The sequence below is a fragment of the Chaetodon auriga genome, chromosome 8 (genome assembly GCF_051107435.1).
Source record: "Chaetodon auriga isolate fChaAug3 chromosome 8, fChaAug3.hap1, whole genome shotgun sequence".
NCBI lineage: Eukaryota > Metazoa > Chordata > Actinopteri > Chaetodontiformes > Chaetodontidae > Chaetodon > Chaetodon auriga.
This window is the reverse complement of record NC_135081.1, coordinates 7,007,072-7,033,060: the sequence shown is the minus strand read 5'-3', so window position 1 is coordinate 7,033,060 and position 25,989 is coordinate 7,007,072. Positions and strand designations below refer to the sequence as shown.

Below are 25,989 nucleotides of genomic sequence, written 5' to 3'. Positions count from 1 at the left end.
CGGGTGGCTTTTGTGATCCAGCCTCATCCATGTGTGTTTGTGCGTGTTTCTCCACCTCTATATGCGTGCTTGCCCCTGTGTGTGTGTTTGTTTGGTGGCTGTGAGGCAAGTGAAGGTAAATTGCTGTGATTATGTGGCAGTAATTGAACAGGGATGGTGTGTTTAATTGAGTTGTTGTTTCCTGATGTTTCTCTGTAGTAGCAGGAGCCGCCACGCTGACAGGTGCCTCGTCTCGCCTCGCTGAGATGAGAGATTTTTTTTTTTCTATACCGTCACGTAGGCCTTGTTGTGTCTTTTTTGCCGCATTTCTGTGTGTTTTGGTTTAATGGTGTTTGTTTGGTTGAAGTATGGTGTGTGGGTTGTACTGTTTCAGCAGGTGTAGGGAAGCGTGGGGTCTGTGAGATGGTTCTCTGAGCGCTGACAAGTTATATACATAATGTTTATGAGGATGTATAGCTCTAAATGTGTGTGTGTGTGTGTGTGTGTGTGTGTGTGTGTGTGTGTGTGTGTGTGTGTGCGCGTGCGTGTGTGTTTATATGTCTGTCAAGTGTGTATGTGTATGCAGGTTTACATGAATATATATATATATATATATATATATATATATATATAGTGTGTGTGTGTGCTTGTATGATGTGTGTGTGTGTGTGTGTGAGAAAGAGAATCCTTGTGTGTCTATGTATCTACTTTCATGTAGCCTACTACATGTCACAGTTTGTGTGTTTGTGTGCATGTGCGTGTGTGTGTGTGTGTGTGTGTGTGTGTGTGTGTGTGTGTGTGTGTGTGTGTGTGCTTGTGTGCTTGTGGCTCTATCTGATCTGCCTCCTGGGCTCTATGGCCCAAATCAAATGGTAGGAAACATCAATTTCACCATCCTGTCTCCTCCTCCTCCTCTTCCTCCTCCCCCCTCTCCTCCTCTCTCCTTGTATAATTTCTCCTCTCTTCTTGCTCTCCTCCCCCCCAGCTCCTCTCCTCCTCCTCTCCTCCCCTCCTCGGTGCCTTGCTCTCGGCGGACATGTGATTACGTTCCTCCTCTGAGCACCAGTGATCTAAGGCGTTCAGTGTGTGCGTCTGTACGTGTGTGTCTGTGTGTGTTTGGTGACTGGTTGGTGATCTGAGCAGCCCGGCGCTGCGTATTGTGCGGCACAATTCACGGACAACGTCTCCAGATGAATGCCTCCATTCACAATTACAGCCTCTCCATTAGCTGCAGCCCTCACCGCCTTGTTGTTGTCTTTTCTTCTTCTCTGCAAAAAGAAAAAAAAAAAAAAAAATCAATTAAAGCTGGACAAAAACAAGCTAGAACACAAGTGGTGTACCTGGAAAAAGAAAAAAAAAAACAGCAAGGGTAGGGGTGTGGGAGTGTGTGTGTGGGGTGGTGATTCTTCAGTCGGGGTCCACACTACACACTCGGTCTATTTGAACGTTCACACATGAATGCAATCTCCTCTAAGAGATTCACACAACAACTCAGTGTCGAATATACATTTTTGATCATCCCGTTGTCCTCTATGTATTCGTAGTTTTATTCTTGAAAGGACCACAAGCATAGAAAGTTCAGGAAAAGCCTCTAAAGTGAGGACATTTCCGAAACTAGCCCCTAGCTTAGGATTCAAACTTTGATTTCTGCTTAAGATCAAACGTAAGGTTTGTTGTGGGAGTCTTTTTTTTTCTTTTTCTTTTTTTAGACACACTGGATCACACTTATGAGTATGTGAATGCAAAGGGGGAAGAGCTGCATTTCCAGTTTCAAGTCATTTTTGAATCAACATGTAACAAATCATAAAGCCTGAATGAAAATGGCAAGTGCATTTTATATGTTTAAAATGTTTTATCACACAGCAAAATGTTTATTTATTTCAATTGGAACTGGAAAGGAATTGAAAACCCATTTGTCTACTTAATAAACGCATAAGCTTGGCATGATTAGCCTGCAAAGCAGCTGAATTTTTGTTAAAAATGTCCTGAAATATTTGCTCACTACAGTCATTTCAAAGTTTTGATTTATCGTTCGGGTGTAGAAGCTGCCATTATGATTTAATGCCCGCAGCTGGTTTGTCATAAAACTGACAAGTTCACTTCTTTGTTTTGGTCTTCAAACATTTTATTGCCGCTGCTTCACAATAAAAGCCATCCTGTGTTTTGCCAGTTGAATGCTTTAAATGTGAAGAAGCAGCAGTCGGAGATGTTTGGTTAACATTAGAAATTGCAAAGTATTAAATCACAGTAATTACTCACTATAAAGAGTGACATGAGAGTTACATGTTGCATCATTTCCCTGCGAATGCTTCATGCAGGCAGACTCTGCCACCAACAATGAAAACTACAGAGAGGAAGTGACATAATATAAATACATTGAATGGCTACTGCTGAAAAAGCAGCTAAACAAAATCTTAAGGGCTGTAAGTTACTTATTTTTATTTTTTTATTTCTTCAGCCCAGTAAATTTTATTTAGATACCTCATTTCCATATTGTCTTTGGCAACATTTCAAACACCTGTGAAAACATTGACTTGACATTTGAATGGAAACGTAGCTACTGAGGCAGACAGTGCCTTAAAGGTGCCTCTATGCTTTCTCTTTTTTTTTTTTCTTTCCTTCAGAGGGACCCCTGCAGAGCATTGTGTCCATGGGGTCACATCACCCCATCCCTCAGAGGGGGGTGTACCAGAGGGACCATTACCCCCCTTTGGACCTGATTCAATGGGTCTTCCAAATGGAGAGAGACAGGAAGGTACGAGCTGATGATATCACCGTCCCAGCCAGACACCAGGTACAGTACTGTACACAGAGCGGGAACACACACATTTCACACATCACACACACTGTGATTTACTATTCCAATAAATCACTGGCACCGCCTAATTTCCTATGGATTTCAATTTCCCCCTGGACATATCTGCATTGATCAACTTCAGGTGTGAGGATGTGCCAAGCGTCGCTCACTGTGACACTGAAGAATGGCTCGCCGATCTCTGCCATACGTGTGTGTGTGTCTGTCTGTCTTCCTCTGTGTGCGTGTGTGTGCGTAGGACGGTGGGATTTGTGCACATGCAGCATTTCTGTTCAGCGCGGCTTTAGGATACAAATCCTTGAGTCTGAGTAATAACATCTGAAAATGTCAGAATCATACAGACAGAGACAGCTGAATGGGGACTTGAGATATTGTTATTCTGATCATATCTGCTCGTACACCGAGTCTAGGCCTGATTATGAGGAACAATTAAATATCATTGTGGCTTCTCCAACAGTTGTTACGGCAGACAGAGGAGCAGGGTATAGCTCCCCTTTGAAATCAAAGGACATTTTGTGGTTGACTGAATCGTCTTTTCAGCACAGTGTTTGAACTGAAACAAATATAATTCTCTTTCAGGCTAATACTGCATTATCCTCTCACAATCATTAAAGCCCTGGGATCTGTGTCCTTATGCTGCACTTTGAGGCCAATTACAGCACTGACAAAAGTGTGCCGCTGGACGACAGGTAGCGCCGCTTGTGTGCATCTTGCTGCCCAACATGTCCTTGCAGGGGTACACGGTCCCCGGGCCTGTTGATGAGTTTTGAGCCGGTGTTAGAAGGCAACGACGAGGCCCGACAACGTCTTTACCCCGAGTTCCTCCCCTAGAGGCAGATCAGAATGGATCGTGGAGGCAAGGAGGAGAAATAAATTGGAGAAAAGGATAAATCGATGCTTGGCGGAGAGGCAAACAGACCTTCCAACCCCCGGCCCAGACACACACACACACACGCACACACACACATGTACCACGGCGTGTCTTTTTTTCCTTGGGCAGTATTGGATTGGTATGCAGAGGCGAGGAGAGAGACGCTCAGAAAAAGACTTGGCCTACAAATGATGTCCTTTGTTTGATCCACTAGGTTGGGAGGGGGGGTTGGTTGGTGGGTGGATGGGGAGGGTCGTCCCACAGAGACGGTGGAAGGGCTGGGAAACAAACATCTCTGTCTGTGAGCCTCTCTCTCTCTCTCTCTCTCTCTCTCTCTCTCTCTCTCTCTCTCTCTCTCTCTCTCTCTCTAACACCTTCTCATCTGAGGGTGGAGAGAGAGATCAGCTCCAAGAAAAGCTGGCTGTCATCTGTTTCTGTTGATGACGTAGAGGGCAGACAGGATACGTTGTAGGTGCATGTGCAATCCAGTGCGTGGATATATGCTAAATCTGCTAATCTGAACCTTTCAATCTGAGGGATATTTCTGGTTTATTGCCACTTGAGTCTGATGTTTTTTGTGGTTTTGGTAATAAATAACATTTTGTTTACTGTGACGTCGCTAAAAATAAGCAGACAATCAAACAGATAGCGGGCCAGAACTACAAAAATAAGGCCCTTCACAAGCCATCTGGGCCTCATTCAAGAACAGTCTTATCCTAAAGTTGTCTCACTTTTTCTGTGACGATTATGGATTCACCAAACTCTCTCAGCTGCACAGACTTCATGTACACCACCTGTTCACGAGGAGGTTCACGTTCATGAGATTTGATCACTGTGATCAATGCCCCCAAATTGCCATACTATAAAGCTGCTGGCTCTGTTTAAGTCACAAAAATGTTGTACCGGGGTTTTAAAAAAAAATATGTTTTGGAGAGCTTGAAGCCCTGCTGTTGAAAATCAGCAGAAGAAAAAACAAATTAAGTAGTGTCAGTAGTAATTTTAGAGGATCGGAAAATATGAGAAAATAGACCTGCGGTTGTCAACACTGTCATCACAGAGCAGTCACAAAAGGACAGAAATAAAGAGAGAATGGCTTGATATAAAGTTAGACGGCAAAAATGTCTTGTTAAAGCAAATTGGTGCGTGACTTATGTGAGACGGTCAGGGGGATGTGACAGTGAAGGATGAATGAGAGGATCTAATCCATTATAGGTTACTTTCTTAAAGACCTTGAAGTTTGTTCTACCTGATCGTACAAAGTCGTCATGGAAAGATTCAAACACCAGAACAATCTACACTGTAGCTCTGAGCTGCTCAACCATGAATTGTAACAACTTTGGTGAACCTTTCACTCCATCATCAGCTGAAAACTTTAATTGGTCTAATACTTAACCAAACACTTCACAACTAATGGCCTTCCACACTTGTACGTTGTGTTTAGTGCTATTTAGCAAATGCTAACATGCTAACATGCTAAACTGAGACAGCGAACACGCTACAACATTACACCTATTATAGCTAAACATTAGCTTGTTAGCACTGTCATTGTGAGCATGTTATGATGTTAGCATTTAGCTCAGAGCACAGCCTCACAGAGCTGCTAGCGTGGCTGCACACTCTTGGTCTTGTCTGTTTTTACTGAAGTGGATTTTAGAAACACATTTAAGCACCCTCATGTCAAATGGTGTTTTCCCCCACAGGCAGGCTATCGACATGACTCGTTTGACAGGCCTGGGCCGCTGTATGTACAAGCGGTTCTTTCATGAGCTTTATCAGACCACCTTCAGTCTCAAAACAGTTCTTAAGATGCTATCAAATCAAAACTTCAGCCCTAACTCCAATTATTTATGCTCCGGTTTCTGCTCCATCACCGCTCACCCTGTCTACACTCCACCACCCGATTCCTCTCTCCTATTTCGGAGATATACACTCAGCTCTTAACCAGCAACAGCATACGACACCATTTATTTTAGCTTGGGAGTTCTCTTTTCGCTCCATGTCTTTTTATAGTTTTTCTGTTCATACTGTACTCCCCACTGTGCTTCTATTTTCATGAATGCTGTGAGAAATAATTGAAAGCGCCGTGTACGGTGCCGTCTGTTGCAACGCTCCCACTTCCTCATGCCTTGTAAATACTGTATCACTGAAACCCCCGCTGTAAGCTGCCGTCTCGGGATTCCTCACAACTCTGAGATGTCAACACTCACTGAAAACTTGAGCCAAGATCAAATCGTAACCGGAGTCTGAACGTCGCTCCTGTGGACAGAGCCAGTTTTTGATTGATTTCAAATTCAGCTGTTTGTCCTTGTCTTTTTCCTCGAGAAAGCAGAGTTGAATCAGACTTCCTCTGGTCTTTTCTCTGTTTGTTTGTTTTTCACTCATGACATCCATAAGGAGGGGGAAAAGGATGTGAAAGGAGTCACCACCCCTGCTGCAAGTGGTGCTGGTGTGAAGTCCAACAGACGGAGGACCTGAAGGAGTCTTATCAAGAGCAAATCATTTACCACAACAACTATAAATAAATTGTGGCGTATCAGAATCAGATTAAGGGCCATAGATTTTAAACATAAAAGTGAGTTTAAGCAGGGTTGTATGATGTTTTCTGTCACTCTGGAGGAAAACTACGCCGGATACGTCCTGAAGTTTGAAAGGTGTGAATGTTTACCAGAAAGAGGGCTGATTGAAATTATTCTCAGGCTTGCATTATGGGAAATGGAGTTCCTAGTGTTTCTGGAACCAGTCCCGTACTCGGGACTTCAAATACCTCGGCCCCTGCTGCTCTGATTTTAACTCCCTGTCTCTTGAGAGCCCCCCAACTTAATACAAGTTGAACATGAAATAACTGCATTGACTGCTGACATGATCTGTGCTGTCTTACATTTTATTTGTTTTTAACATTAAATATCTGTTCCATCACCCAGATGTTGAAGATTCCTGGAGACTCAGTGTTGGATAACCACCTCAACAAGCCCCTGACGTTCAGTGTGGCTCTCCAGGTAAGCTGCAGCGCCACAGGTCCACATACTGTAGACGAGCTGCCATCCAGAAAATCAGTGACAGAACATGTGAATTAGTGTGTGCTGCAAATATTAGGAGTGGGTGCACTGAGATAAACAGTTGGTGGCGCTCATTCTTCAACCTGGTGCCACTGAACCACTGCAGAGGAAGAGGACACAATGATATGATGTCATTAAAAGAGCATCAGTCAAACCTCAAAGGGTAGGAAAGGTGGTGGAAATATGACACGAGTGTTTGTTTCATTGCAGTCTCCTCATCACTCCACACAGATCTGATGTTGAGTTTGAGTTTGAGTGATGTTTCAGCCACATGCTTCTTGTGCATCCTGATTTATTCACCTGACTCTGTTTTTCTTTTCTTTTTTTCAGTTGGTCACATTTTGTCTTTATTGGCACACCGACTTTTCCACATGAGCCAAATGTAAAAAAAATGTTTTGCGATTTTTTGACTTTTTTTTTCAAACTTACTGCAGTTTTTTTATGTGCAAATTGAAGATGTGCATAAAAACGTGGATGGAAACAGTTACTGATGAATTCAGTGACTGTTTAAGGAATTACTTGCATGATGAAACAGTTGACACTGAAGGTTACAGTTTGAGGAGATGGAAAGGAAACAATGGGATTTTGTGTTTTCATGCTCGGTACATGGCGTTCAGCCCATTTGGCCACCAAGGTGCCTGTTTTTCTTACAGGATACGTGGCTGCTTTTACATCTGAAACAATTAATCAATGGATTGACGAAGTGATTGGCAGATTTATTTATTTTTTGATAAAAACAATTAGGCATTTTTTATGCAAGATTGACAGACATTCCCTTGTTCCAGCTCACTGAGTAACTTTAGGTTTTGGGTTGTTAGTTGAACAAAATAAGAACTTTCTCTTCACCGCAGACATCAGGTTTGGCTTTAGGAAATGACGACAGGCTTTTTCCACATTTTCTCACATTTTATAGACAGAATGATTAATCAATTCATTCAGAAAATAATCAGCAGATTAGCTTATATTGAAAGTAATCTTTAGTTGCTTTTACTGTCATTTAGTTCCTGTAGATTAGGTTTTCTCATGTCATATTAATGCTACATCCAGCAGGTACCTCAGGCAGATCTTGTGCCGAAGTCCTCCATGGCGTCAAGACGCTCTGCTGTGAAGGAGCTTCATGAGACCATCAGGGGTGATGTGGACAGAGAGAGCGGGTCCTTACCATCACTGACTCTCCGGGGTGTTGTTGGGGATGTGAAGGAGGTGCAGCAGTCAGACTCTTCAGATCCAGGAGGAGGAGAAACTGTGAGCAGAACGGCAGGGGGAGCAGGCAGGGAACTGAAGAAACAAACACGAAGCATGGTTAAATAAGGACTGTTATTTTCCTCAGTGCAGCAAGTCAGTTGATCGTGAGTCAAATCCATGTGCTTTGAGTGTGTGGCCTCAGTGCTGGCACAGATTATTTATTGTGGATTCCTCGTTTGGCTTTAAAACTCCATCACTGTTGCAGCCACAGGAACACACACAAACATATAAATCCTGCCTCCAAAAACAAATAGTTTGAGGAGCAGGTCTCTGCACTCATCTCCCCTCCTCATTTGCTTTTGGAAGTTGCAAAGGTTAGTGAAAGATATGTTTGTCTTTTTCCACTTCATTGAAGGGTGAACTCAGCTCAGTGCAATAAGAAATGGATTACCCATTCATTACAGGGGCTGTGTCACTCCTCATTGAGTTGGACAAATAGCAAATTAATTTCTAGCCGCCTAATTTCTCTCTGTTCTCCACTGAATTTCCGATAACGTCGAATTACTGATCACAGCCATGTGAACTCCCTCAACTTTTTATCAATTCATTAAAAATGTGCCACAGTGGAGATGCTACAGAGGAAATGCTCTCTCTTATTTCTACATGCTTCCTTTGCCACCACAACACTGTATACAAACAGAAATCTACTCAAGAGTTTAATTGAAATTAGGATATTAAAAACACCAGAAACTGTTACCGAGAGCGTTGGAAAAAAGTTGCTTTGTTGCCATTCTGGAATGAGCCGGAAACTTTTTCCCAGTGCATCTCAACATGAAGCGAAGATGTCAGAGCAACAGCAGCTCTGTCCCTGTCAGGTGCAGGTCTGAAGGTAGTGGTGTTTTGTGAAGTAGCAGTAGTGTATTGACAGGGCAGTATTGATGTTTCAATTAGAGCAGCGTTACATAGTGCCGCAGCATGGTAACACGGTGCGTCTCCTGCCATCTGCTCTGCCTCCACGTCTGACGAACGAGGCACGTGGGGCTAATCGAGCCGCACATGAGCGATGGGACCACGAGATCTATCACACACACACACACACACCCACATCCTAGATGCACGTCCTTATGCAGAAGAATGGGGGGAAGACGAGGGAGAGCTCCTCAGCCCTGCTGTTTAAACAGCCTTCAGAAAGCCTGTGATTCCTCCCCTTCTCCCTTCACATGTGCCACAGGAGCAGCCAGCAGGTTATTTCTCTGACAAGGAAACAGGCAAACGCACCAGATGCACAAGTTAAAATTCTTCAAAAGCTCATCTGACGCAAAGACAAAAAAGGGAAGGGCCTCTGCCAGGTTTTCTCGTGCTGGGACAGTCTGAAATAACAGTGTGCATTATGCCTAGCGTTATTGGCTGCCAAACCACACGAATCAAAGACCTCATTGTGTGGATTACCTCGTTAATCTGTTGATGCCATTGAGTAGTATTGCAGGTGTTAATGTGCCAGGTTTTTTTCCCCTCTTCTCTTATTGGGGAGGTGTAGCGTTAGGTTGGTAATCTGCTTTAAATGCTTTCTGGGGAATGAGACACGCTGAAACCCAGCCAAGAGAGCTCGCTATCATGAGGAGCTTTCTCTTAATACAGCACACAGAGGGGCCTGACAGACTGAGGCTGCGGCGCTGATGCCAACGGGGACAAGCTAGTGAGCTACACGCCCCACGCCACTTGTTGAAATATATGACTGCATGAATAATGAAAGAGGAAGAGGAAAGTGATATTGCTAAAGCAGTCCCACAATGACATCCATCACAGAAATGCCTCATTGCTCTTCTTCCTCTGTTTCCTCCTGCGAAAACTCCTAAGTTGTGTCTCTTTGGAGGAACTAACCAAAGCTCAGCTCTGTGCCTGCCTGAGCTGATTTAGAGGTGAACTCCTCATCCAGAAAGAGAGAGAAAGATAAAGAGACAGACAGAGAGAGAAAGACAGAGGGAACGGGACAGAAAGAGAGGTAATCCTCCCTTTTTTCTGCTCCCCAGGGTGGTCTCTTCATCCAGGGCCTCAAAAAGGGACAGAATACACCTCCCCGCTACAATGGAGGGGACCCACAGGGGCTGTTGCTATCTGAGAGTGTGTGTGTGTGTGTGTGTGTGGGTGTATGTGTGTGTGTGGTGGGGGTGCAGCTTTAAGCAGGCCTTTGAGTGGCCTAATTGCATTGGAATACAGCAGTCTGAGAGCTGGCTCAGATCACGGCGGGCTGCTGGAGGGGTTAGCGCCCGCACCTCGACAGCCACACTCAGCAAAAGAGCCCGGGCACAATGCACACAATTAATGCTCTCCCTCTCGTTAACTCTCTCCCCACTTTTTGTCCTCTCCTACTTTTCTCTCATTCTCCTCCTTCTCACCCCGTATCTTACTCTCTCTCTCCTCTCCCTCTCTGGTTCCCCCCTCCCTCCCCCCCAGACCCAGTATGTAGTCACTCACCCACTGTATTAATCCTCCCATACAGCCTGTCAATCTCCCTCTCTTTGATGCACACAACAATTACAGTAAGGATGAAAGGCGTGGGTCGGCTCTCGTTATGTAAGACTTGAAACAAGCCTCAGCGAGAATTATTGATATCTCAACAGCTAATCTGAAATAAAACCTCGGCAATGTGACATGTTATTACTTTGGCAACAATTGATCTGTGCTTGATTAAAAATTATTGAATGTTTTGTCCTTTACTTCATGTATTCCGCCGTGTAACAGTGCAAGTTACACTGTTGTAACTCGGGATATCTTTTATTTTGAAGATACACTCAGATGAATTGAAGCAGATTGATTCAGTTCTTCAGATCTTTGACTTTGTGTCTGGTGTGAGGCAAACAAGTCAAAAGTTGCGGCAGCCGGTAAACACAAAGCATAGAAATATCCGTTTAGTTAGTCATGATTGCTCCCTAAAGATGAGACTGTAATAAACCAATAATGCTCCAACAGGGACTATTTTGTGTCTTTGTGCCACTAAATACCAAGTTGTTAACATCTTATCGCACCTCATTGGATTATATCTCCTATAGTAATAGTCCACACATCATAACAATGTTCAATGGGGTCATATCTGTCTATAGTTAGAGATGAAACTATTAGTTGATACACAGAGAATTTATCTTGTTCCTGTGTTAAACTGCCAGACTGAAGTTGAGCTCAGAGAAACTTTTCTCTTCAGCTGATTAATGTGCAAGTCTAAACTCTGCACATACGTCCTTCTGCATGGTGACGCTCAGACGTCCAGGAGGGGTAACGACAAGCACATTCTCGACGGGAGTGAGACTTTAAATATGTCATCTTGGGGTCCTGGAAATTATGATTGCCAGTTTTCACTAGTTAGATGATGAAAATACTGATTAGCTGCAGCCTCAAATGCAGTCATTTTGCATTGTTTTTTGTACTACATCCTTCTGAATTACTCCACATGCACTGTATTTCTGTCAGATGGCTTGAATTCTTGCATGTTGCTGCTCCCGCAGACAGTGGACGGTTGGTTTTATAGGTTAATATTGTCAGACACACGGACACATCCCAGCCTCTCTCCTCCCAGGTTAGACTGCCCTTGTCTTTAAATGGGATTCACTGAACTGTGCGTGTGGAACAATCAATGATTTTAAAAACATATCATATTTAACCAGCGCCTCCTCTGATTTTCTTTATTACACGAGCCGTGTCTTAATAAAATCTAATTATTTCCGCTCGCAGGACGCTTCCTGGTGAGAAATTGGCAGAGGGATGTGAGCTGATGTATGGGGAGACAGTCGCCTAATTAGAGCGTTAGAAATTGAATCTTTACAGCGCACGGGTCATATAATTATCCTACTGTTAATTTAACGCTTACATTCTCTGCTGTTCATTTTTATTCCCTTAAATGTAGTTTGGCAGCGGCCCTCGGTGCTCAGCACTGTGTTTTTACTATACAAGAGGAGGCAGCATGGCCCCTAACATTGGCCCCTCTGAATGATTGAATAACTGAGGACCCTGCAGTCCAAATAACAAGGCTCGCATCATTTATGCATTGTTAAGCCATGTAATTGAAACGAGCCATAGTTTGCATATTACACCATTAAAATAATGTGCTTTGCGTTTCTCCCAACACGACTATTTAAGCCTGTGTGGCGATGTGGTAATTCCTTGAATTACAGCCTAATTACCACAATGTTCTTTTGATTTGGCCGATTTCAATGTTACGCCACAATAATGTTCAATATTACCAGAATGAATTACTGAGCCGTGTCTGGAAACTTTTCCTCGTATGACTTAAATCCTGGCGGCTTCATGTGCTATCAGTGCAGCTGGATTCACATCCATAAAGGATTATTAGCCTATGAAATGAGATCCATTAAAGGCCCAATCAGTAATACTTAATTGAAGAGCTTGAGTTATACATGGAATATGAGCATTTTGTGCTTCTCAACTGATCATCATAGGTCTGTTTTATATCACTGTTTACAGATATTTATGTCAACAGCCCAACAGCATCATATAATTAGAATTAGAATTACTGTTGTCTACGCTGCAAAAAAAGAGAGACTTGTCTGTTAATTACACCCATCTTAAATTTAGCATTTGATACATCTTGGTTGCACATTGTGCCTTTTAAGGATGGCTATAACAAACACCTTGTTTTTGGACAAATTTGTGCTTCTAAATGTATTTTAAGGTGATGACATTTGATATTTTATTCCTCTTTGTTAGTAACGTCAGAGATTACGAATCTCTTTTGGCCTCTAAAGCAGCATCAAGACGAAAGAAAAGTTAAAGAATAACTTCAACCGGTATATGAAATCAAAATCCAGTCCAGACTATCTCAAACAAGTACTAGAGAACGTTTTGTAATTAGCACTCGGCCTTTGTTAGACGCCCCTGTATTGTTCACGGACCTCAGTCCAAACACATGACATGTGTCCTTGTGTGAACTTTTCGAATACATTAACATTGCTGAGAATGATTTGTGAGTATGCATATTCAGTATGTGGACTTTTCTGTTTTTACTGCACAGTTTGAATATTTTTTGGTGAAAATATTTCTTTGATAATTGCTTTTTTATTGCCATTTAATTTTACTGCTAGGTCCAAGTTATTAAATAAAATGTTTAATTACACTTTCAGTCATTTGCATAGTTTAGAAGTTATGAATTGTGGATATTGAAGAACTGCCTCCATTGATTTATAGGTTTAATTTGTGGCCAGTATGTATTACTTTATTTCTAGTGGATTGAATTGTTATAGGCCATAGACCAACCAAAAGTGCTTTTTAATTGCTTATATACAGTAGGAATTATTAATGCTTTCTAATATTCCAAATGAAGGGCCTGCTTCAGAAGTTACCAAGTTGAAACCTACTTCTGCCGAGCAAAATTTCAGTATTTTTCTCCCACAGTTTGCTTTATGTCACTGCAGTGTGAGGAGAAGCTTTGAGGACAGACATAATCTCTCTCATCTTTTTCAGTTTTTCCAACCCTTTCTCCCTCTCAGGGCCCTGTGCTCTTTACTCCTCCCTCCTTTATCCCTGCAAAGGCTTTGTCCCCGCAGCAGAGAGCCTCTCTAAATAGAGGCCTTTAGATAGTCTAGGAACAGGGGAGGCGGGTGTGTGGTGGGGGGAGAGCAGCAGCGACGCGACCGCTGTTGTTTCATTTACCTCTCCCTATGGCAACCAGCAGCGGTCGGCCAGGAATGTCCCCTCTCTGGACAAAGTCCTGGTCCCTGAAGCTGACACTGGGGGGACGACAGCTGGGACGGGATGGAAACCTGCCCTCTCTGCCCTGGACTGGAGGCCTGAGTCTGGACTTAATCCTCCTCTTCACTCGTGTCTATCCTCACTTTACTGGGTGATGATGAGCAGCCTGAGAAGCTTTTCACACACTATTAGCTCTAAAAGAGTTGTATATAAGACCTGAAAATAATTTCTAAATCTGTTTTGGTGATGTAAAGAATCCTAAAAGGCTTTCAGTGCTGTTGCACCACGCTCTGATGATCCCACATAGATCCTTCACAGTGCTGCAAACAGCCATTTAGGAGCACATGAAATGCTCCAAACCACTTTTATTAAAGGAACATTTTGGAAACCATATAAATGGTATATTTCAGTGTTTTGAAAAAAAATCTTTTAAGTGATGCAAGCTAGATATAGAAGCTTAACATCACACAGGGAGCCTCCTTTTTCTGTGTGTAGCCACTCCTCCATAGGCTGGCTTGTTAATTCACTTTACAGCCGAGAAGGACACAAAAATGGATTTGTTTACTTTATGGGCTTTTAAAAGTTAAAAGTCAAGACTTCCCTGAGACAAATGCACTTTTACAAACACTGATAAATGTTAGTAAAATTGCAGGATTCTGTCATAATAGCTTTAATAAGAAATGGCTTTAAAAAAAAAAAAAAAACAAAACTTGAAGGAGCAGGAGCATAATGGACTTTACACTGATGCTGTCACAGCAGTTTTTAAATGATAGATGTCTCCATTTAAACCGCTATGAAACCTTCACCTGATGGCTGTTCAGACAGATTGAAGACTGTCAACAAATGAGGTCCAACACTGTCCATTTCAATTTATCAATTTATTTATTCATCCAATCAATTTATTCACGTTTTATCACGAGGAAGATTTTTTTTTTCCCCAATAAAACAGTTTTTTTCCTTTATATCTCGATTTAGAAAACAAACTAGACTATAGCCTATACAACTAACCATAACTAGCCTTAGCCTGTGTTATGCATGTATTTCTCCCACACTGCACCATGCCTGACGTCTCAAACACAGTGAACTTTACAGGACAGTCTTATCTGTCGTTATGTCAGCGTGTCTCAAAACGCTTTGAATAAAACAGATTTACAAATATTTTCAAGAGTTTAAAATGTCAATATTTCGTTTATTTGATCTTAACTTAAAACTAATTGTTAATTAATATATCTATAAAAAATTCTCAGTAGCCTATGAAGAAAAATGCCACATACATAGTGTTTCATACACACACACAACGCCGCACACATAACAGATATTACACACACCTACAGCGTCTGAGTAGAAATGTTGGAGCACTTCTTAAAACATTAAACTTTCTTTCCAATAGGCCTTGTCTATATATGAATATGCAGATTATAAAGATAGACATGTTATTTGAAAGCTCATAATCTTTGCTACAGTGGAAAACATTACATTGCCTCAAACACACGTTTCCATAAGAACATTAAATATCATGAATGTGCGCAGAATTACAGTCAACAATTAAGAAGGAAATGTAAAGTCTACCTCAATAAATAATTGTAAATCCTACACAAGAGAGCTTTTGCATGAATCATCCCAACAGAGGAAATCCTGGTCTCCTGGATCTAGACTACCTACAGTCTGAGTCTTGATAGAACATGATTATCAAAGTAAATCAACTGTATCTTACAGCTGCACTGCTGATCCCGGTGCTCCGTCTCCCCATGCTGCACTCCGGCTCTCCGCTTCCACGGGAGCCTCAACTCGCACCTCTCCAACAAAGACAGTAGTGTTTGTTGAGACTTCCCCGCAGCCAATCACCGCGTCGTTGCCCTTGGTAACCACGTCCATCATTCTTTGACGTCCAATCAGTGGCGGGGGCGGGGCGCAGTCCAGGTGCGCCTCGGCGTCCACTTGGCAGAGCGCCTGGGAGCCGCCTGTGGGCAGGAGAGGATCTGTCAAATGCGAGGTTCCTTTAATAAGAGCGACCAGTCCGGCTCCGAGAGTCATGGCGACCGCAGCGTCTAACCACTACAACATCCTCACCTCCAGCGCATCCATCGTGCACTCGGAGCCCGGCAGCATGCAGCAAGCCACGGCGTACCGGGACGCGCAGAGCCTGTTGCAGAGCGACTATCCTCTGCAGAGCAACAGCCACACGCTCAGCCACGCACACCAGTGGATCACGGCGCTGTCCCACGGAGAGGGAGCCCCGTGGTCCTCCAGCCCGCTCGGCGCGGAGCAGGACATCAAACCCGCGGTGCAGGGCGCCCGGGACGAGATGCACAACTCCAGCAGCAACCTGCAGCACCAATCGCGGCCACCCCACCTGGTGCACCAGACGCACGGGAACCACCACGACGGCCGGGCGTGGAGAACCACCACCGCGGCGCACATACCGAGCATGGCGACGACGAACGGCCAAAGCCTTATTTACTCTCAACCGGGCTTCAGCGTCAACGGGCTGATCCCGGGCAGCGGGCAGGGGATGCACCACCACAACCTAAGAGACAGTCATGACGACCACCACAGCCCGCACCTCAGCGAACACGGCCACCCTCCGTCCCAGCATCAGCACCAGCACCGGCCGCAGAGCCACCACGACCACTCGGACGAGGATACGCCGACCTCGGACGACCTGGAGCAGTTCGCCAAGCAGTTCAAACAGCGGAGGATCAAGCTGGGCTTTACGCAGGCGGACGTGGGACTCGCCCTGGGGACCCTGTACGGAAATGTGTTTTCCCAAACCACCATATGCAGGTTTGAGGCCCTGCAGCTCAGCTTCAAAAACATGTGCAAGCTGAAGCCTCTGTTGAACAAGTGGTTGGAGGAGGCGGACTCCACCTCGGGCAGCCCGACCAGCCTGGACAAAATCGCGGCGCAGGGGAGGAAAAGGAAAAAACGGACTTCAATCGAGGTAAGCGTAAAGGGAGCTTTGGAGAGCCATTTTTTGAAGTGCCCTAAGCCGGCAGCGTCGGAAATAATCAGCCTGGCGGACAGTCTGCACCTGGAGAAAGAAGTGGTGAGGGTTTGGTTTTGTAACAGGAGACAGAAGGAGAAACGGATGACCCCTCCCGGAGCTCTGCCGGGGAGCGAGGATGTGTACGGGGACACGCCGCCGCACCACGGGGTCCAGACCCCGGTCCAATGAACTCTGCTGGACCGCTCCTCCAGGACATGTTTATCCTTTTTATTTATCCCCAAGGTTATATATAAATCACTGGACTATGAAACGCTATAGTGGGTGTTTTATGTATAATAGATTGCAGTGAGTACTCACACAATATCTGCAGTGAATATCTGAGAAATGGCAAATGAGTGAGGGGAGGACAGGACATTTTTTCCTCTCCCAGAGCTAAAGGAACATAAGCCTGTGTTGTGTTCTCCGAGGATACATGCCCAGCACTGTGACTCCAGTCGACGCAGTTTCAAGGTGTAGCCCCTATTGTGTATTGAAATTATACTTGACGAAAAAAAAAGAGGGAAGGGGAGGAGGGATACCTGGTTTTAGACGAAAAGCATAGCTGAATGGTTTCCATTCGCAACTTTTATATCAAATCACAAGACACATTTTTGTTCCTGTGCGTAAAAGGGAAAACAAATGCAGAGGCGTTTAGTTTTGTAGCCTAGCTCTAAATTGTGCGTCCAGCAGTGATGGGTGGGTGGGTGGGTGGGTGGCGCGGGGGGGGTCAAAGGAGCTGCGTTAATGGAGTAAACTGGAGGCCAGTAAAGGCTGCAGCCACAGTCCAGTGGAGTCCAGCTGAGGGTGAGCATCGCCTGAGTCCCATCTGTCAGCCAGGCAGCACAGAGCCGCTCTGCATTCAAAACACTGCTGGGAACCTGCAGGCCATTCAGCTCCTCTTTATTCTGAGGGGACCGAGGTCACGATTTACTGCTGAACACACACTATTATTATTATTATTATTATTATTATTATTATTATTATTATTATTATTATATTTGTGCAGCTCACTGGCTAAATTCTCCAATAATTGGCCTGAGTGCAGTGATGTGGTAAATAAAAAGTGTATGACCTCTATCATTAGTCAAGCAGCAGCATAAACAAAATCTCCATTATATTTCTCACAAAACAAGCGTCAAACAATAATGTCTCCCCCCTCAGAGAGGCTCCCAGCTCCAGGAAGGGCTCCGTGGCGACTGATCAGATTATCTGGCACTTTTCCACTACAGGATGGGCTACAGATATATAGATATCTACACAAATATATGTCACCAACTCTCACAGAGCATTTGGATCCACTTTTGTAAATATTGTATAACTTTAAAAGTCATGGCTTCATCCCTTTTTTTCCCTCTATCTTCACTGGGGCACTTTTTTTTGGATTGTTGTTTTCAAAAACACACAGGTTGAGTTTTTAAAATCCAGTCTCATTCATAGCCTACCTACTGCCTTGTATTTGTGTGCTATTTAATGTTCATTTTGGTGCCGAAATGATTCTTCTTCTTTTTATTTTTTTTTCCTTTTTTTTTTTGTGGCGCATTTTATTTTCAGTCTAAAGATTTTCTTTATCAATTAACGTGAATCAATTGAATTTGTTTCAGTTGTCTAAGGAGTTCTGTTTTTCCATACGATGCCCGCGCTAAAATTACATTAGATTGTGTCCAATCAAAATATAGTGCTTTAAGGACTGAATTCAGATTAATCGATAACACTGTTGTAGAGAATTGTCCTCTATGAATCAGCCCTAGAGAAGACACAAACGGAGATAACATCATGATTAGTGTGTTTGAAAAGAAAAATAATAACAAGGCCTTTCAGTTTCTCCCCAAAACACAGTTTAGCATTTTAGTGGCGTTCCAAAAATTGCAGCATATGATCAAAATTATTATTATTATTATTATTATTATTATTATTATTATTATTATTATTCACAAAGTGTAATTTGACTTTGTTTGTGAGGTCTTTGCCATGCATTTTATTTCAGCCATTTTGCTCATCTGCGTCTATGTTGCGTTATTACATGGGGGGAAATTGCTCGTAGACGTTTTATTTTATTTTTTAGTACTGTTAATGAGATTGTAATTTATTATACAATGGCTTTTATAGATGACACAAAGTCCGAGATATATATGAAATGACACCGACGAGGCTTTTGTTTTGAAGGGAAGAGGAGAGACATATTTCCCGTTTTTCAGTGAGGTTGCCACAGCCTGGACCGTCACAGCTAAATGTATATACATCTTTTCTCCGTACAGTAGCTTGCTTTTCGTTTTATGCAAAAACAGATATCCAGGGACTTGGTTTTTATTTTATTTCTTCCCTCTCATGTGGAAACAGCATTTGTTTTTTTTCCCCCCCTCCCTCCTGATTTGTGTTTCTCATGCAGAAAACAATAAGCAGAAACGATCATGGCATTGAAATCTTTCCTCAGTAGCTTTAATGAATCGATCCAGCTCATAACTCACTGGAAATTCAAGTTGTGGGATGTAGACCTGTAGCAATCCGACGCTGTTTTCTTGTTGTTTTGTTTCATTGCTTGTTAAACCAGTGGTCTGGTTTGGGGGGGTATAGGCTATGTCATATTCACTGGATGAACTTGGGGTAGATAAAGCAGAGGTGATAAAGGCCTGTAGGTGTTTCATCACTTGACACATGAACAACGGACTTGCACATTTTTAAATAATGGGGTTGATATTAAACAGCTTTTTTCCAACGTCGAGGCTAAATGTATTTTGTTTTAATTCAGCCGAGCAGGACGCTGCTGCAGCGAGTTCACCGGCAGCCTGACATCTGTGCTGCTGCAGGAGCTGCTTCTCTGGCTGGGGTGGAATTAATGGGCGAGAGAAAATCAGGCTTGATGAATGGAGGATTGTGAGCCGATGATGTGTTGTTTCTGCCGCAGGCTGCTTTTTAAATGGACTGGCTTTGGCTGAGAAAACCACAGCTTCCATCGAGGGTTAAATTAGGGGTTCCAAAAGTGGGGTCCGAGGACCAGCAGTGGTCCATTGGAGGGCTGAAATGAGTCCGAAGTGGCGATATTTTGATTTCAGCGCTGTTTTATTTGTTAGACTCTGACTGAACTAAAATTTCAAAATGTATTATAACCCCGAAAATCCACAAAGTTGTCGTACTTAGTCTAAGATGCTATTTCTGTAGCTTTGTCCAAAGCAAAATAATAATAATAATAATAATAATAATAATAATCTTCTGTGTTTCCAGGAAACAAACATTGTTTTGGCCATTATGTCCACAAATCTCAAGTCACTTGTGATGACTGCAGGTTTAAAGGCTCCGCCCATTCAAAGACATTTTAAACAGGTGTTTCCCGTTTTTAAACAAAACGCACAGGTGTGGATTATGTCCCTCAGACGCTCCCGTCACAGCAGACTGTCCTGGATCACTGGATAAAAACGCTCATCCAGAAAAATCCACTCTAATATTTCTATAGGGACTTGTAGTGACAGTGATATTGGCAGTGGTGACCCTGATGGTATTTTCCTCTTCCCTGTGGTTTGTCATTTCTCTGGAAGATTCCCCCCGGAGCCTGTGGTGTGATATTTGTATGAGCGTCTCTCTAAATTCTATTCTTCTTCATTTTATTTTGGCGCCGGCACACAAAACGCAAAGCTGCCATTTCCCCGCCACTTCCTGCTTAGCTCCAAAAAGGACTGGAAGCGCGTTGCCCTCTGTGGTTGTCATAATAATATTAATTACAATCGGATTCATCCCCATTTCACCCGACAAGCTGCCGGTCCCTGTTGTGCTGTCTGCAGCAGTGCACAGTGTGGAAACATGGGCCTGAGTGGATGGACTGAAATGAGATTTACACGCCTCAGCATTAGAAGGCCGGCGAGGAGGCTCGATTGAGGATCAATAGTCGATCGGTTATTGATGGCGTTGACTAATGAACCTGATCATAAACAACGCGGAGCAGGGCGCTCTTTTATTCCATTCACCCGCTGAGTGAAGCAGGAGCAGCTTTACCTGTTTGCACCGTGTGTTCCTGCAGTGGCTTCAAGTGTGATTATCCAACAGATGTTACAGATGTTATTTATTTTTTGATTACTGGATAGAGTGATGTCATAAAAGTGACGTCTCCCCCTCGTGAAAAATGTCCCTGTAACCCCCCCGAACAGAGTGTGAGGTCTCTTATTCAGAGTTTCCAGTGACCTCGCTGCACCTGATCGTATTTTTCATCAGCGGCAATATGCTTAATTTACTTGTATATGGGATAATAAGCAGAGGCGATATTATCCCTCTGAGATCCATTAGGTGTTACTGATGACCACACAGAGTGTGAGCAGCCTATCATTTCCACGCGCTGCTCTGTTGCTGCTGACGCGGGCAAATAAAAGACGTCCCTCTCTGCATCATCATCATCATCATCATCATCATCAGTCGCCGTTTGACCTGCCATTTGGATGCCTGGCACGAAGTGACACCCGGAAATAAAGGCCTCTGTCTGAGCTCTGAAGTAGACTTTTGTGGAGGCCAGTAATCAAAAAAGTGCGCCCTCGTGCCCTTCATCCGCTCTCTAGCAGATGCAATTAATAGCGCGTCGCGTTAATTACACCTTCCTTTTTATTTAGGTGACTTGAAATTTCCCATTAGGCTCCCAGGGAAGAAAAAAAAAACAAAAAAACCCCCCCCTCGGCTCTGTTGTGCTGCTGAGCCGAGTGCAGGAGCAGAGAGGGGCATAGTTGGTACTCTAGCACCATCTAGCGACAGCAGCGTGACCCGAGGGTGAGTCCAAGCCCTTCTGTCGCTGTATTGTCTGAGGGTTGTCTCAAAAAGAAATCAAATCATAATAATCATTAGGTGCGGACGTGGAAACAGTAATTAAGGCAATATAATGAGTGTGAGAAAGGCAGCAGAGGTCTTCAGAGCGAGAGTGGCCAGTACCAACGTTACATAATAGGATTTTAAAATACCATCTAATAAACAGAATGAGGTTAACACACATCACAGGGCTTTGGAGAGCTCAGTCACACCATGTACAACAGGCAGACCAGTGTCAGTGCTTGTACGAGTTATTTTATTGGGGAAATAATTCGTATTTTCAGATTCATTTCTTTATTGTTTTTCTTGACCCCACTCGTGCCGAGATGATTCGTGAGTGAATCCATCAGCTGACAGACAGAAAGGTGTCAGCAGTTTTTACAACTGATTCAGTGTTCAGCCCTTCGATGGTTCCAGCAAATGGAAGAAAGAAAAAAAAATCTATTTTTTTGTATTTCTTTGTTCCACAATTTACAGCAAAAATACACTTTCAACAATCTGGATCCTTTTTTCTCAGCTGAAGTGAAATAAAACAGTTTTCAGTGACCGTATGTTTTCATGGGTGAGAGCAAAGTGTAAAATTGACCAAATTTAATACAAATAACGTAAACATGAAATGTTTATTCAAAAGAATGAATAAAGTAAAGAAGAACTAATGGTCACAAATTCAATAAGAGGAAGTCACTTGCTGGTTGCTGATCTGTGATGGATTCTCCTCTTGTGTATTTTTTCTACACTTCAAACTGGACCAAGTCACACTGCTGCACCTGTGACTGTGCTCAAACATGACATGGCTAATTATTACTTCATTTGAATACTTTCTTTATTTTCACTGAAAACATTTAAGAAATTAGAAAAAAAAAATCAGACTAATATAATAAATCCAGTGAATGTACTCTGGAATAACATTAGATTAATCATATCAACAACAGCTCATGATTAGAAAACTTTGTGTTCCGTGGTAATATTTAGTTTTGCTGAGCAATATTAACTTTCTTATTCATGGACGTTTTGAACTGATTGGTGGAGCATGTTTTTACAAAACGACTACAAAGTTGTCAGACTTTCGGTGGGGTGTTCATTTATATCATCCTGTCCAGTAAAGCCACTAAAATAATTGAAGATAAATGATCACATAGAAAAACTCCTCCATAAACAGCACGCATGCCAAGAGAGATTTTTCTGCCGCTAATTCCCTGGAAGGACGCCACGTGAAAAGTTCTGGCGGCTGCAGCGCACCCTGCAGAGCACGTCTTCACCGAGAGCTGTGGCTCAATCAGACTGTGTTAAGTACAACTAATGTTTCAACAAGGTACCACGAGCCAAAATCTGAAGAGCCACTGAAGGGTTAAGTCATCCATCAAAGAAAAATACCAAACATTTCCAGCTCGAGCTTCTCAAATCTTGCTGCTTGTGTCAGTTTGACATTATTGTAAATTGAATATGTTTGAGGTCTGAGCCATCGATCGGACAGAACAAGCAGCAGGCCTTCTTCATGGGAGACATCTGACACGTCACAACAGGGAAAAACTCAGGCGTAAATACCAAAATGAACGATGGCTGCATTCCATTTAGCTGCTTCAGTTTCAGGGTCCTGGCATTGGATCTCACAGACACGGCCGACTGGGAAGCTTGAATAGAACAGAGCCATCCTCAACGTTATCAGTAACACCTGACATTTTAACAGGCTAAACGATTCATTGCAAAAAAAAAAAAAAAATGACGGATCACTCAGCAACAAAAATAACTGTTCGTTAAAACCCTCAACTCTAAAAATGTAGCTGTAATGCAGAAGTCCTGGCGAGATAATCACACAAACCCACACGCTGGCTTCACAGAGCTCTTCCCAAACTCCACGTCTCTGCCTTGCAGACCTGTGCTTATTGTTGCAAAGTGCTCCTGTGAAAACCAAACGCTGAATGTGAAAAGCGCAGCTCAGCCTGTGAAGCCCGTTCAGGCAAGCAGGCGACACCGCACAGGGAACCAGCCCCAACCGCTTGAAGTGTCTCGCACGCAGCGTTTCATCAGGTGATCAGGATGCTTTCACCCTCTCTCCTCCTCAGCTCAAAGGCTCTCATCTGTAAGTGAACCTGTTTTGTTTTCGTGCTGCTGATCAGCAACATGATTTTTTTCGGTGACAGAGGTGGCCAGAGCCTGCAGCAGTAGGTAATGAAGTGGGACTTGGAGCACGCTTCCTGGTGTCAAGACACGGTTAAATGAGCAGTGCTGACTTGGCGCATTAAAAACAACACTTTATTTGTAATTAGCAGATTCACTAAGTTGTTGGAGAGGTGGCAAATGAAGGCATTATTGAACAACAGGCAGCTATATCTGTGTCTGTCTGAAGGAACAGCATTAATGCAGACTCTCACTCAGATCACATAATGTAATTTAATATTGTGAGTAACAACATAATGTTTCAATATGATTTCCTGGGGTCTAATTAATTTGGAAAATGAATGTTTTTGTGACCAACTTTATTTACCCCCCAGAGATCTCAATCTAATGTCTTTGTAGAAAGTTTCCCTGTCAAACATCGTGTCCATCTCTGAAACGTGTGAAGATGAATCAGCCTTCTGTATCAATCACTCATTCAATCTGTCTCCTGTCCTCCACCCACTCCTCCTCCTCCTCCTCCTCCTCCCGCAGCTCACAGATAACAGTGATACAAGCTCATGAGCTGAACATAATTCCACCATTTGACATTGTTGTTCTTCAATCTCACTCAGATGCATCGCAGCTAATTACACTTTGCACACTTAAGTACACAAATGCGTGTGTGCGTTCATTTGTAAACGAGTTATTGTTTAATTATAACTTCACATGAACTTTGCTGATCAGTGGGGCGAATCGTGTCTCCCCTTCAGCGCATAATTATTCAGACTATAATTGCTCGGCCTGTTTGTGAAACATGCTCGTCTCTCAGCGAGGCCATCTTCCACAGCTTCGGTGGCAGATCCCCTCTGAGGACGCCCATGAGCCTCTGAATGGGCTCTGTTAAAGGCTGCTGACAGAACAGGGAGTTTTCCTGCTAGGGTGCTGCCTCAAGTTAACATGCACGTGGAGCTCATCAGAACTGACCAAAATGATGCTTTTCTAGTTCAACATGAATGTACCATTAATTTCTCATACATGGAAAAATGGAATTCCAGCTGAAGGTCCACTTACCAGCTTTTTGGAGCTTTAAAGCAGTGAGGCAGCTCCATTTGCTGATGAAAACTGTGAAGTGTGGTGGAAAGCAAAGAGAAAGATCTGTCACATCTCAAGGTCAAGATTAGATGCGCTTATGTTTTTTTTTTTGTTGTTTTTTCAAAACTTGAAAAAACAAATCAAAAATTCATACACAAACATTCACAGCATCTTATTGATCTTACAATAGAAATATATACACACACACACACACACACACACACTTTGCACACTTAAGTGCATAAATGCGCATGTGTGTACACAGAGAATACAAAGCTGTAGTAAAAAAAAAAAAAGTAAGATAAAACCAAATTAAATCAAGTTCTGTTATATGAGCATTATTACAATAAAGTGCATGTAGTGATTTTAGTTTTCATTAATTTCAGTGATTTTGCACAAAATTCGTAACTTTATTGCTGTATTATTTACAGTTGAGCACATACTTTTACTCTGTCTTTGTTCTATTCCAGGGAAACAAAGATATCACTGAGGTCAGTATATCCAGGCAATACTCTTCAATAATTCGGACGGCCAGACGTGTCTCTAAAGTGCCGTTAAATGGTCCGTGGCACTGAGTCACAGTTGGTGGGAGATCTCCCGGTTTGCTTTATGGCACCAAACAAGCGAAGGATGTTCCAGTGGTTCGAATCATCTCAAGGGGTCACAAGACAAATAAAGGGAAAAATAAAAGCATATCTTTATTGGGGTTTCTTGTGGGATACTTTCACCTCTTCAGGCCCCTAAAATTCCTCCAAATGAAACAATGAACTCCCCATAACTCACATCTCCCACACTGAGGCCATAACCTGTATGAAGGATCATAAGTAGACGTTGCTTCATTTTAAAGGGACACAAGTCAAAAAGGCTGGGAACCTCTAGTCTACAACAGCACTCTGGAATAAAGTATTCTTCACCTTCAGAAAAGACAGCAACCTTTATGCAAAGGACAGACAAAGACTCACCTCAACAGAAAATAAATGAATCTAAATAATTTTATACCACATCTGGTCTTAATTTTGAGAAACACTTGCATGACATCTGCATCAGATCCAAAACTCCACCAGGGTAACACACATCTTTGTCTCTGTACACAACAAAGTGTACAAATGCACCGCCATCCTCGTGGATTTAGACTTGGCTAAAAGAAGCACAGCATCTCTGCAGCTTCAGAAAGCTACCTATGGATTAAAGTATTTAGATGGATTTGAGAAACTCAGCACTGACACACTCTCAACATCCTTAAAAACAAAACAAAAATAATAAGCTTTAGGCACAGCGGCGCGAGGATTGACGGGGATGTCTTCATTATTAGAGTCGACGCCGAGAAACCAGAGAAGGAACACCAAGCCACATAATGATGGGTATCAGGGTGAGGCCTCCCTCAGGCAGGTCTGAGGCCTGTCGAGTCCCAGCCTGAGGAGGGCTCAGA

General features: G+C 43.1%; 2 protein-coding genes across 3 annotated transcripts in view; both read left to right on the top strand.

The window, feature by feature from the left end:
• Nucleotides 1–8,032, top strand: part of LOC143324223 (proprotein convertase subtilisin/kexin type 4-like) — a 165,259-nt gene extending 157,227 nt beyond the window's left edge. For both annotated transcript variants that reach the window (XM_076736541.1, XM_076736542.1), the window contains exons 18-20: nt 2,604–2,773; nt 6,587–6,661; nt 7,769–8,032. In XM_076736541.1, the coding sequence (XP_076592656.1) occupies nt 2,604–2,773; nt 6,587–6,661; nt 7,769–8,032 (509 nt within the window). The remainder of the gene's footprint in view (nt 1–2,603; nt 2,774–6,586; nt 6,662–7,768) is intronic.
• A 6,507-nt stretch (nt 8,033–14,539) lies between these two features.
• Nucleotides 14,540–19,404, top strand: pou3f2b (POU class 3 homeobox 2b). The gene has a single exon (XM_076736543.1). It carries the CDS (start codon nt 15,639–15,641, stop codon nt 16,779–16,781), a length of 1,143 nt encoding a protein of 380 aa, XP_076592658.1. The 5' UTR covers nt 14,540–15,638; the 3' UTR covers nt 16,782–19,404.
• Nucleotides 19,405–25,989: the final 6,585 nt, after the last annotated feature.

What these genes read in the sequence shown, in the direction of transcription:
- pou3f2b (XM_076736543.1), top strand. Translation starts at nt 15,639, where the DNA reads ATGGCGACCGCAGCGTCTAACCACTACAACATCCTCACCTCCAGCGCA.